The sequence below is a fragment of the Cyprinus carpio genome, chromosome B14 (genome assembly GCF_018340385.1).
Source record: "Cyprinus carpio isolate SPL01 chromosome B14, ASM1834038v1, whole genome shotgun sequence".
Classification (NCBI taxonomy): Eukaryota; Metazoa; Chordata; class Actinopteri; order Cypriniformes; family Cyprinidae; genus Cyprinus; species Cyprinus carpio.
In genome coordinates this window covers 25,165,182-25,179,083 of record NC_056610.1, presented here as the reverse complement: position 1 = coordinate 25,179,083, position 13,902 = coordinate 25,165,182, and the positions used below count along the sequence as shown (strand labels likewise).

General features: G+C 40.2%; 1 protein-coding gene across 2 annotated transcripts in view; it reads right to left on the bottom strand.

Annotated features, from left to right (window-relative positions):
* Positions 1 to 215: 215 nt before the first annotated feature.
* Positions 216 to 13,902, bottom strand: part of LOC109106743 (ankyrin repeat domain-containing protein 50-like) — a 176,528-nt gene continuing 162,841 nt past the window's right edge. The window contains exons 1-3 of one of the 2 annotated variants that reach the window (XM_042738719.1): positions 10,357 to 10,460; positions 2,205 to 5,744; positions 216 to 1,662 (exon numbers count right to left, since the gene is read on the bottom strand). In XM_042738719.1, coding sequence (XP_042594653.1) covers positions 1,544 to 1,662; positions 2,205 to 5,744; positions 10,357 to 10,408 — 3,711 coding nt within the window. In that variant the 5' untranslated portion in view covers positions 10,409 to 10,460 and the 3' untranslated portion in view covers positions 216 to 1,543. Of the gene's footprint in view, positions 1,663 to 2,204; positions 5,745 to 10,356; positions 10,461 to 13,902 lie in introns of those variants that run through there. The other variant, XM_042738718.1, reaches the window with a different exon arrangement.

Genomic DNA, 13,902 nt, shown 5'->3' with positions numbered 1-13,902 from the left:
AATCAGCAAGAGCAACAACAATAGCCACGATTGACACCATAAATTAAGAAGAAACACTTAATGAATTGCTTTGGCAGAAAAGCAGATATGTTTATTAAGCACTTTAATGTCAGAAAATTAAGCACAATATAATACAGGAAATTAAATTTCAAAATGTGAAAGTTTTCAATGTACACTGTCAGCTATTTACAATCAACTTCTCTTGCAAAAAACTTCTCTTGCAATGAACTCCAGGCTCTCAAGAAAAAAAAAAAAAAAAAAACCTTCAGTAAAACAGATGGCTTGAGATTTCTGAATACTGTCCAGGGTTCATCTTCATCTTAAAAGGCTCATTCTCTGTCTGTCCTTGTACAAGGCTTAGTAAAGTGCCTTTTCTGTAATTCTTCAGAGAACAAGCTTTCTGATGCAGTTACACCCAATATGGCCTTACTGAGAGTCTCCTCTCATAGCAAACAGATGTCTGAAATCCACTCCACACCCACCCCATTCTCCCTCCCCCACAGAGAGCCGTGGCTCGGAGACATGAGATCCGGCTTCACAAGACCGTGGGCTTTTTGTGTTTTAACTTTGGCTTGAGGAGTATACATTTCAAACCCAGTCCTGAAATCCAAATATTACTGCGGTTTGCTGCTTGACATAAGTAAAAAGCACAATGACCTTTCGCTGACCTTATCATCAGAAGTCCCTGACATCGCCTGCCGCTTTCTCACTGCCGTGCAAACTTGGACGCGGCTTGTTGCATTTTCTTCAGTCGCTGAGGACTCTGCATTTAGCACCAAACTCTGTAGTTAACGATACACCGCCATTTGTTTAAATATGCAATTATGTAAATAGAGGAAAACACAAACAAATAAAAGACAGGTCCCACAGGGACTAAATAATGAAGTATGTTAAAGCCAGAGTTACTCTTCTTTAAGGGCATCAATAATGCTACAAACATAATTAAATGAGTTACAATGCCAGAGTAAGATGTTTGTGGTTTAGAAATAATAAAAAAAACAATATATAATAGGCGAAGCCAAAACATAGCACCATGATTTAAGCAAATACAGCACACACGGAAGCGGCTTTTTCTCCGAAATAAATATGTGTGAAGAGTAAACTTAGACTGTTTTTGTCTTCTTATGAGTGCGCCGAAGTACTAATGGAGACTTTAAGAGATTTAAAGATGTGAATGCAACGGAAAGTCTGTGATATCTGTCAAAGAAAACAATGTACTCCAGTGGCACATTGCTGTCAGTTGCACTTATACAGGTCAAGACAAAACAAACAGAAAAATGTAAATTTCTTTTTTAAAGTAAACTCTGATAAGCAAACAAACAAACAAACAAAGCATTAAAAGGCAAAAAAAAAAAAAAAAAAAAAAACTCTTTAGATTTTTTCAAAAAAGAACACAAAGGAGAAAGTGCATCCACTGCCTATTAAATATGCATTAAATAAAAGCGTCTGTGTGCATCATGGTCACGACAAGAAGGCTGGAGCATCGACAGGCACGAGTATGAATTTGCATCACCATTGGGCGATAATCCCTCTTAGGTTTCTCTCACGTTCCTTTCTTCTTGAGACGTTTCCACAGAGAAGTGTGGAAAATGGTTTCAGTTCTTTTGCAGATGAAAGCATTCACTTTGGCACAGTCTCTTTCTGAATGATGAATTAGGACATCTGAAACGGCATCCAAAACTACTTCAGTATTTGAGAAGTTACTGACATTCTTACAACATGTAGATTAGTGGTTCTTTAACTTTTCAGACCAAGTACCCCCTTTGATCGAATCAGGGTGTCTAAGCACTACCTAGTCGCCAAGTTTCTTCAAAAACCAACGTATTTAACCAGATTTTGATTAATATTCCTGCTGTTTAGATAAGTCATGCAGCCCTTTGCAGTAGAAGAGCATCTAAAAACATACATATATAACTTTAGTAGCATTAAGAGTTTTGTGACACACGTACCATAGTTTGAGAACCACTGACATAAGCTTTTTTAAAGACAAAGGCTTTATATTCTCTCTCTCTCTCTCTCTCTCTCTCTCTCTCTCTATATATATATATATATATATATAAAAACCTCACTGCTATAAACACTTCAAAATTACAGCTTTATGTAATAATACCCTGTAAATATACATGACAATCTAATAATATTGTGAATTTAAGTTACAAATGTGCTTTCAGCCACAAAATAGTCTTTAAATGTCAAGTGCTCACCAGTTATAACGGCGTCTTTTTTGCAGTTTAACCCAGAGTCCGATCCTTCAATCTGAAGCTGTAAGGCTTGTTTCAGGCTTAATTCCGTCTCCCCTATTGGGTAATTGTCCAGAAGGTCCTGGTGGCCCCTGCTGGGAGCAGTTCTGGGGACTGAAACTCTCCCAAAAAAAACCTGGTTTCCCTGTAGGTGGTAGTTGGGGTTGGTCATAATACCATTCCTCTTCTTCTCTGCACAGCTCTGGGGCTGAATGTAAAACTGCTCCTGCGATTGGACAGAATCCAGAGTGCTGGATCTTCCCACCATGATCTTACATTGAGGATCTTTAACTGCAATGTTGGACACTGGCTTACTGAGCACAAGCTTTTTATCAAACTGAGTCAGTTCATACTCAAGAACCTGGCTCTGCGAATAAGAGCCATTCTTGCTCTTCTTCTTCTCACCAGATGTTCCTTTGTTTGAGCAGTTTTGGCCATTCTTGGACGCTTTGGTGGACTTGAGGCCTGGCTTGACCTGACTCCAATCATACTCACTGGTTGGAGAGCCAGGCTGAGTGCCGATGGACCTGGTGGTGGAGGAGGGAGAAACGATGGATTGACGACTGCGACTGCGAGGCAGTGAATGCTGCTGGATCTGTTCAATAAAAGAAAGGGCATGGACGCTGTCAATGGGGACAGTCTGGGCAGTCGCAGTGGATGAGGTGGTCCTCAACGAAGAGTTCTTTGAACTTTTGAGTGAGTTATTGGAGAGAGAGGACTTTTGCCGGTCTACTGTTGAGTCTGGAGACTCTGATGGTGAGCTGAAAGCATGAACAGGTCCGTTGGATTGTCTTCGCCCTGCTGAATGCACGTCACCAGCTCCTGTGCTTCCAGAGCTGCTGGACTTTATAGTGAGTGACTGCACTTTCCCAGCAACTGAAGCAGGTGTTTGCTGCTCCATGGTGTGAACAGGAGACGGGTTGCAGCCATTGAGACTCGTGGCGCCATATTTCTCCAAGAGTTTGATTATGGAGGTGTGACCACCCTTGGCTGCCACTCTCATGGCAGTGCGTCCAAACTGATCAGCGTGGTTCGGATCCGCACCATGCTCTAGAAGAGTCTGAACCACATCAATGTGCCCCTCTTGAGCGGCGATACCCAGAGCTGTAGCACCCTGGTTGCATGTGTGGTCTACAATGGTGCCATTGTCAATCAAGGTTTTAACAATCTTTATGTGACCCTGCCAAGCTGCCGACTGGAGGGCAGAACGTTTCTCATTATCACATGAGTTCACATCCGCATGGTAGTTGATTAGTAACCTGACCATCTCTACATGTCCTTGCCAACATGACACATGCAAGGCAGTTCTTCCTTCCAAATCACTGGCCTCAACATTGGCTCTGTTTTCGAGGAAGTACTCCGCCATGGCTAGCTGATTCTCAAGTGCCAGGATGTAAAGAGTTGGGCGACCGTCTGCATCTTTGAAGTCAATATCCGCCCCGTGGCTCAGCAACAACTCCACAATGTCTCTGTGCCTTTCTAGTGCTGCAACTCGGATAGCATTTCTCCCATCGTACCCTCTCTGGTCAATACACGACTTGTTCTCCAGCAAGATGTGCACACAGTCGTAATGACCCTCTTGAGCAGAGAGAATCAAAGGGATACGTCCATCATTGTCAACCTCTGTGCAGCGGGCACCTTGTTCAATAAGAGCATCACAAACTTGTCTGTGTCCCTCAAAAGCGGCCATGTGCAACGGCGTCCAGCCTGCATCATCTCTGTGGTTTTCATCCAGTCCTCTGTCCAGCAGAGTTCGGACAACTTCCACGTTTCCCTGTGCAGATGCAATGCTCAGCACGGTCCTGCCTTCACTGTCAATACTGTCCACTGCCGCACCCCAGAAAAGCAGAGTGTTGACAACCGAAGCATGTCCCATAGATGCTGCAGCAAGCAAAGGTGTTCTACCATTATTATCAGTGTGATCAACATCCGCTCCTCCTTCTAGAAGCAGATCAACCACATCCACATGGCCTTCGTAGGCAGCCACCAAAAGTGGGGTCATGCAGTCCTTGTCGCAGTGGTCCACCTCTGCTCCACGGTCAATCAGCAGGCTCACGACCGAACCGTGGCCTTTGCTGGCTGGAACACAAAGAGCAGCAACGGAGAGCGCCGTCCTGCCATCCACATCCTCATGGTTGACCTCAGCTCCATGATCCAGTAGATGCTCGACAATTTCTCTGTGGCCCATGTATGCTGCAGCAATCAACGCCGTTCGTCCTTCATTATCCACCTTGTTGACTTCGGCTCCATGCTGAAGAAGGTTGAGGACAATATCTTCATGACCTCCCCAAGCGGCAGCTCTCAGGGCAGTCCTACTGTCAGCATCTGCGCAGTCCACTTTAGCACCTGCATACAGGAGCGCAGACACAACTTCCGAGTGACCTCCCCAGGCTGCAGACCTAAGGGCGGTCCACCCATCATGGTCTGTGTGATTGATGTTAGCATCACACCCGATGAGACAGTTGACCACCTTGGTGTGGCCTTGTCTAGCTGCCAGAGTGAGTGCTGTCTGTCCATGGTTGTCCTTCAACTCCATGTTGGCTCTTCTGGATATGAGAAGGTTCACGACGTCCAGATTTCCACTGTAGGCTGCATTGGCTAAAAGAGTTCTTCCATTGGAGTCAGTTTGATTAACAGAAGCGCCATTATCTAGTAGGGTTCGAATAGAGTCCTCACGTTCCAAGGCCTGTTGCAAAATGCAGGAAGCATGGTCATCTTCATTGCTGACGTGAGCCCCAGCTTTGACTAGTAGTTGGAGTACCTCCTGTTCTTTTGGGATTGAAGTGGACAGGGAGTCTTTAGCAGGGGTGCCATTCCACACCATCCAAAGGGCAAGATTAAAGGGCTCGATCTGCAGGTTCGAGTTGATCAGGTGATAGGCAAACTCCTGCACCTCTAGAGGTTTAAGCTGTTTTGCTCTGCACGTGTAACTCATGGCCATCATTCGATGTCCTTCTGCTGCATTGCAAAGGTATTTTTGTGTGCAGTGTTTAACATCCAGGAGCCATTCAGCAAAGCTGTAGTGAAATAAGATCTTAGAACTGCCAAGTCCATCAATAAGCAACTTGGAGAGAATGTCCATCTTCTTCTGGAAGTCCTCCATTGTCAAAGTCATGTTTTTAGTCCAGACTGCATGATAGAGCTCCTTGACAGTCAGCGGCCTGCAGGCAGCCAGAATCACATTAAGGATGGGCTGGACTTTGGCGAACTGCTTTCTGACAAACAGTCTCTGGCAGAGCCAAAGGTAGAGTCCATTCAGTGTTCCCGGGATGTCTCGGATTTCCCGCAGCATGATGAAGCTCTCAACCACTCCATCAAGAACTCGCTCAAGGTACAGGAAGCAGCCACTGCTCTTGATGTGAAGCTGATTCAGCATCTCTGCTGTCTCCTTTGTGAGGTGTTGTCGCAGGGCCTCCTCCTGGTCTAGGCGGTGAAGGATGTATTGCTGCACATCTTTTACGATGTAGGCCTTCCGTAAGTCATCTAGGCTGATCTTTCTGAATCCTAAAAGAAGGACAGAGACAAAAGGTGATTAGTTTGGCCTGAAGTCCGTACAGAAGATTGCTAGTGTCACATTTGGTCACAGTGAGGTTTTTCGATGAAGAAACAGAGACAAAATCTAGAGAAAAAAAATAAGTAAGATGAGTATCAGCCTGAGAATTTCATAGCATTTACTGAATTCTAGAAAACTGGGACACAAGCAGACAACACTGACTTCGCATATTTTATCTGGTGATGTCAGCTACAATCTGATGTGTTTTTCAAAAAAGATTAAGCTTTAGGTAAACAAATTAGATTCGCTTTGCAAAGACGGGTGTTAAAAAATAAAAAATTTACAGTCGTGTTTGCATACCCCTTTTGTCTCCTAAATTACAGAATTCATAAAATATATATATATATATATATATATACACACACACACACAAATAAAGATATGTGTATATTTCCCACAAGACAAAATAATAACAATTTACACTATTTATCCTGTTTACAAAAGTTTTCACTCCCTTGGTTCCTAGTGTGTCTTATTGTTATTAATAAATATTTGCACCTATTGTAGTTTTTGTGTATTTTGTATGAGCCTCCCTCAATTGCGAAAAGCTTTTTCCAAAGAACAGTGGCAGCTTCTCTACTCAAAACAGGACCATTTATGTTCATTCAGTTGTTCTTTTGCTTTGTGGAATGTATCTGTTATGTGAAACAGATTCTTCAAGCCAAAACTAAATAAAAAACAAAATGCATTATTTTTAAATGTTAAACATCTGGCAGATACCACAAGAGGAATGTAAACTTATGCACTCAACTGTATCAGCAGCCTTGCAAACACACACACACACACACACACACACACACACACACACACACACACACACACACACACACACACACACACACACAGCGACCTTCATCTTCATGCACAATATACAAAACTCAAGACCAGCAGTGACAGATAAAGGCAGATTTCCTGCAGAAAGGATGATTGGAATTTGCTTTGTTTTCTCTAAAAAATAAAACAAGACGTGTAATGATTCCTGTGGCAGAACTAGGTCACATCTGCAACTTCACAAAGTATTTAGCACACTCGAGAGTTTCACATAAACTGTAAAAAGAATTTTTCAAAATAAAACACGGCTGAACCAAGGGTTTTACAAACAAGCACTTATGCCAACAGATGTCAAGGCATTCTGCTTCAGAGAAGTGTAAATTCCATAGTTTTTTTCGGGATCTGCATGCATGTTTACAAGAGTCCCAAAGGGCAGATTGAGCATTCTATGCACAGATTTTATTTACAGTTCCCATGGACTCAAGACATGCCGAGTTCAAAGGAAAGGAAAAAAACATGAACTCCTCTAAGGTCGTTCACATATGTCTCAATCCTTCTGTAGCCCCACTGGTGGGAGAGCAGAAAAACATTCCTTTTCCATATAATTTAATTGGTCGCTCACTCATAGGATCTATATGAGTCAATTTTCTATGGGAAAGAGTAAGTATCCCAATCCCAAGTTAATACAATACTCTTTTCAGCCAAACCCCAGAAAAGTGTTTCAGTCTTTCAGAAAGAAAAACCAACAACACAAAAACAGAATACAGATTACATCTTTCCTGGCTGGTCCCTTACAGTCTGAAAAGTTCACAAAACCCCTTTGAATAAGATTATATAACGTCCATCTTTCTGAAAGGGCTCAGGAGTTATTTTTTCTTTGTCTTTGGTGCTGAAGGCCTGAGGCTGCCGTCAACAGCTGAGGTTTCCCAAATAAAACCTGTGTGAAATCTAAACCGGGGCATGAATGACAACAGAGGCACACCTGTGGACAATCATCCCGCCTTCATGCCATATTTTTTCCTCTTCTCCTTCATACCATTGGCTTTTAATATCCAGTTAGAGAGTTCATTAGAGCCCACCCACTTTTCAGCGATGGTGGTTCTGGAAGTAATTTTCCCACAGGGATTTTAAGTCTTTGTTAAAGCATTATAAGCCATGAACCAAGCCAACCAGCTAAGATGAGAATCACAACATTATAAACTTTGATTTGAAGTAAATATGCAAATCGAACAATGAGACAAAAGTATGAACAATAAGAACAAGACTGTGTGCTTAACGGCTTTAGTGAGAGAAGTACTACAATCCCATGAAGCATTCAAATTACATTCATCAAATTAAAACAATGGTGAAATCTAAAAATTTTAAAGTTGTTGGTTGTGTCTATACAAACAATGTTCATTGCAAAATACGTATTTATGTGACTCGAATACGTAATTTGCAGTGCTTCATGGGATCGGTGGAGCTGAATATGTATTTTGGCGCAATCTGCTCACTGCAATTCTGGTGGAATTTTCTCTACAGCATCATGGGTAATGTAGTTTTAACAATGAATTCTGCTATTAAACATGATTCCTTAAAAAAATAAGTTGAATTAATGTGTACAGAAGGGTTCAACAAAAGCACATACAGTAGATTAACAACCTCCGAGCTCACAACAGGTCTGTCTTTGAAGATTTATCTGTCAGTGTTAAAAATCAAGCTCTCTGGTGAAACCGAATTACATTTTTTACTTCCAAAACCTGACTGTTGCGCTCTATTGCATAACATATTGCTCCAGTTCACCATAAAAACCTTTAAATGAAGTCAGAATGGCCACTAGCATGTAGTGCAGTTTACAACCCATGTTCTCTCGTTGAGCCCCGGTGCGTCTGAGGCTTGTTTTTGTCATTAGTGAACGAACTGACCCAGACCTTCACCCTGCCATCAAAACACACAACAGTCTCCAAGCCTTCAGCCTTTGTGCGACTCCAGATGAAGGAAATAGAAAGGCTGAAAGAGGAAGGGGCCTTGTAGGGGGACTAAAAGTGGGGCATTGGAACAGATGACCCAAATATGTTATTTGGCCGGCGGGTCCTGCACGTAACTAACTCATCTGTTTAAGTGGGTTGAAGGGATGTTGGGTTTGGAAAGCCGCCACTGGTTAAAGAGTTCACCGGGTTTAGAATACAGATTACAAATTACTGTCTAGTAAATACTGGAGGCATTTCAAGCGTTCATCTTTTTAGACTTCTAAAAAAACCTGGAGCCAACTAAACCTCTTTCATTATGTGTTCAGTATCCTCCCAAACACATGTACTTTCAATCAGAGGCGGGAGGTCGAGGAAACCCTGAGAGGATGTCGCTGCGCAATCTGAATCTGTTTTTCATGTTTCTAATGAAGAGAAACCGTGATTCTGTTCCAAATTATTCTTATTCTCCCCATTCTCAATATTTATTGACACTATCCTTTTGTTACCTATATTATATTATGTATTTCTGTTTCCAGTATATAATTATACCATGAAATGCAACTGCATTCATGGCTATCCCCGGACTGGGCAAATGTCTACTGTCCACTTAATTTGACTAATTGATTAGTTGATTGTGAAATGACTGTTTATGATTATGTGAATCGACTGTCTATTGTGTTACTGCTTTTGTACAGTGTCCTTGAGCTTGGGAAAGGTGCTATATATTAAACATATTGTTATTATCATAAGCAAATATAAGGTAATAAAGGGGAACAAACAAACATTGCAAGCAATAAACGAGTATTTACGAGTATAAATTTGGGTATAAATTCAATCTATACAATCATAAAAAAAAATCTCTCCTCTTTCCTCACATAATTGCACTGTGATCATATCTGAAGTTGTTTTCTTTCAGATCTTTCTATTCCAGAATTATTAAACGTATTTTTCTGTCGGTTTTACCAAACTGTCATTAGAGAAAACATTCTGCTCCTTTATTTCACTAAATATTTAATCAAAACAAATAACAAAATTATGTCTGATTTTTAATGAGATCAAATAATATATTAGTATGAAATATGTAAATTTTTTGGTAGTAGTTTAACTTCACCTGTTAAATTTATATAGCATATTATTTTAGCGGTATAGACCTGTATTGATATGAATAAAGCTTGTAATATAGGGGCTGCTCGATTATGGCAAAAATCATAATCACGATTTTTTTGGTCAATATTGTAATCACGATTATTTAACACAATTATGAGGGTGCCATATGACCAAAACTTTATATGAGTGATTTATTTAAAGAAAGTGATACATATCAAATATGAATTTTCTTATTGAAAATAATTAAACTGTCAGTAATAAAAAAGCAAAGGATAAATACAATAGAATAAAAAGATACAACTAAAATAAATATACTTCCCATTTTGCAAATGTCATGTTACATGATTTTACTGGTTAGCACAGGAAATCGGGCTTTTATGGAGGAACGAAAGCACAGTGCTGCAAAAAGGGGCGGAATGGGGCCCAATAATCATTTTATCTCAGTTATTGTATTTTCATAATCGTTGGAGGCCCGAATCGAAATCGAAACCGTTTTTCAAATAATTGCACAGCCCTAATGTAATATTTTTTTTTCAAGGGCAGTCAGGGATTTTTCTTTTTTTTTTTTCTGCACATTATTGTTGATGACAGCAGCAGGTTTAACAGGCTGTATTCACACAGATCTATTTTAACGGATCACAATTTGTCTTGTCTTGTCTGTTTGGGAGGAAACTGGATCTTCCACCATAAATGAATTCATCAATCATGCGGCAGAGCGACAGACAGGTGTGCTTACCTAAGGAGTGGCCTTTGTGAGCAACACTTGGGTGTGTGAACTTCACATGCATGTATACAGACAGCTTGTGTTCCCACAGGAAAGAGATTTCACAAACGAGATCTCCTCAACATCTTAACTGTCTGCAATGAGAATTAAACTTTTGCTCAAGTCTCCCGCTTCTCAGATGCTTCTCCTGAGAAAAGAAATAAAATAATCTCTGTATTCTCACACGTCTCAATAATGTCTCAAACTGTGCTCAGATTTGCCAAGATCCCAAAGTCTAAGGTCTAATCGCCTGAAGCAGTTTCTATGGCGGTTTATAGAATACAGATCGTTTCACAGCAGCTTTACAGTAACACACAAGAACATAACAATGTTATAATAAGTGTCAATGTTGCAAAATGAATCAATTATGACAAGAGAGTCATTATTCGGATCAATTCAGTTCAAGTTATATGCTCATCTGATCGTCAGTGTAGTTATATCAGTGCATTTCAATTTTTCAAAGAACAATTTATGATTGCGATTTAAAATGCAATTTAAAACAAGAAGCAAAAATAATACAGGCTATATAATAATAATAATAATAATTTTTAATAATAAATTATTATTATAATAATGCTTATGTACTTTATTAACATTTAATTTACTTTATAATGCTGCGGTTTGCTGACATCATGTCGGCGGTCAAAAATTATAATGACTGATGACTTCGCGCAGCGCACACGCAATGGGATAGAAGGGATACATTTGGCGCTACTGGGCATGTGCACATAAATACAGTATAATTTTTGTCAAACTATACAACATAATTAGTATTTCATTATTGTAAAGGGTAAGTTTAAGGCTGGGGTAGGTGTTGACGTTAAATAACAACACACTCTAACAGGTAAAAAATTGAATTAGAAACATCTAAACTTTTCAGAACGCAGCAAGTGCACCGCTGGTCATGTGACAAGAATCAACAAATCAGCGTCATCCTTTCCTGTAAGAGAAAAAGAAAGCTAAGAAAGATGGAGAAACAGGTGATCATAGCTGTACAAGGATAGCCATTTTTTAAATGAATTTAGTAGCAGAGCTACTGCAAGGGATTTTTAGAGTTCGAAATCCATTTATCCTTTGCTGAAAGTTCTGCGTCTTCATGGAGAGCAGGTCATGGTGGCTTAGAAATGGATTTTTCCTTTGGTGAGAATTCTTAGTGTTCATGGTGAGGAGGTCTTTGTAGATTAAAAGGAGAAAGCGGTGCACCTGTCGTTTTCCATGCATTTTCAGGTGCAAATGTGGTTTTGTTTTGAAGGGAAAAAAGCATATTGCTGGACTGATCAGAACATTTGGCGAGTCCAATGACCGAGTCAGAGACAAGTCCGAATGCAAACACCGAGTCTGAGACGACAGAAAAATGTCTCGAGCCCGGACTCCAGTACTACAGGGAGCCCTACATCTGAGCAGAGCTGACATGAACATTATAGGTAAGATCATCGCTAGATTAGTCAATGATCAAAACAGTCATTAGTTGCAGGCCTGCGTCTGAGTTCAGAGGGTGTTTCTGAGATCATCTTCTGTTGATGTGGTCTTTCCAGTCCGTCTGAAATAGTCCGGCACAGAAACCCTAAACCCCAGGCACATGTGTGTCTTGATGACTTGCTATTTTAACTCGCTCTCTGTACATGCGGTGAGGGTTCTGCATGAATGAAACATCGCTCGCCCTCGCCGCCCGAAAACATGCAAGCGTCCGCTGCTCCGCGTTTGTAATTACGCCAGTCGAGCAAAGTTTCCTAAAATACACTTGAATCAGCAAACTTCCCAAACGCAAGCTGCCCAATTCAGAGCTCTAGTGTGTGTGTTCGGATCCAAATACAGTGTTCAGATTACACACAAGCGCTTCAGCAGTGTGTTGAGTCAGAGGACCCGGGCCGCTCTCACAGAGATAGAGAACTAAAATCATTATATACAAACATCAAATCATGTACAGACATGTTCTCTGCTGCAGACTGAGATGAAAGACTGCTGCACTATTGTTGAGTCAGATGCAATGATACTGTAGTATAACAGTGCACTAGCTATTTTTACTCTAACTTCACTTTCTCACTGCATACAGCTACAGTTAAATACAAACTACATTGTATGGAGTATTGTTCAAATTACAGATGAAAAATGCATCTGATTTCACTGTTCTGAGTTTGAAACAAGTGAAACTTTATTACTTCATTTTTATCTATATTATTAATTAATTTAAAAAAATGTAATTACATTACATTATTTTAAATATTATAAAATAATGTATAAAGTGTATATATATATATATATATATATATATATATATATATTATATATATATATAGTTTTTTTTTTTTTTTTTTTTTTTCCCTTAAATACTGATTTTTTTAGGTTATGGTAAAATAATACAATAAAATTTTCCTTTTGTTTTTATTTTGTAATTTTTATTTTACATTTATGTACCTTGCAGCCACTTTTATGCAGTTTTATGAATTACTTTGTATCAATTCAACATGAATGCAACAATAGATAAAAGAATAATTATAAAAGAAGTGGCAAGTAACACAAATTAAATATGAAATTTTTGATGTAGAAAGACTGAAATAGTATTTTTTTTTTTCCTGTGTAGGTTTGTTAAGTCCAATCCAAACAATTGTCCAAAAAAAAAAAAAAAAAAAACAAATGTTAAAAAGCCTCATCCAATCAGAACAGAGGCTCATCATCAGTCCGATGACAGCTCAAGGATCAGGATGTTTGCAGGAAAGACAGAGACACCAGACTCTTCCTGCTCTCTCTGCCAGCATGAACGAGCTGCACTTCAGTCATTTAACACAACATCTCTCTTCTCCATCACTTCAGAGGGTTTGCTCTGCCAGCTCAAGGTTAATGTGTGCCGTGTTCCTCTCTGGAGAGATGGACAGAAGATGAAGGGTGCGGCTTTGACGCCGTTTTTAAAAGAACTGCCATTTCTAAGACAGAATCAGCAGTCTAGAGCATGATGGGATATGATCGCACACACTAACACTCCTGGACCTCACGCTGGAGAGTCTGGCCTGTCACCAACAACAATATAACACAACCTGACCAGAAAGAGAAAGAGAAAGAAATTCCAAGGGAAGGAAACTTGAAGATTGTGGAGACGCTCGGGGAGCAGACATACACCTCACCTGTGGACAAGGGGCCTGTGTGTGTGAGTGTGTGTGTGTGTGTGTGAGTGAGATAGAGAGAGAGAGAGAGAGAGAGAGCGAGAGAGAGAGAGTGAGTGAGTATGTGTGTGTGTGTGTGTGTGTGTGTGTGTGTTTGATAGATATGTGGTTGTGTGGTGTGTGTATGTGTGAGAGAGTGCGTGTGCGTGTGAGTGTGTGTGTGTGTGTTTTTCTTTCTGATCTGTGGTGATTCCCAGCACTGAAAGGGGAAAATGAACCATTCATATATGAGTGATTCAAAAGCATATTACAGTCAGCAAACTTTTTGTCATGAAGTGCCCTTTTCAGTGTTTCTAGCTGATCACTGTGCCAATATACACTCACCTAAAGGATTAGAAAAAAAAGCAAAAGCAAATACCAT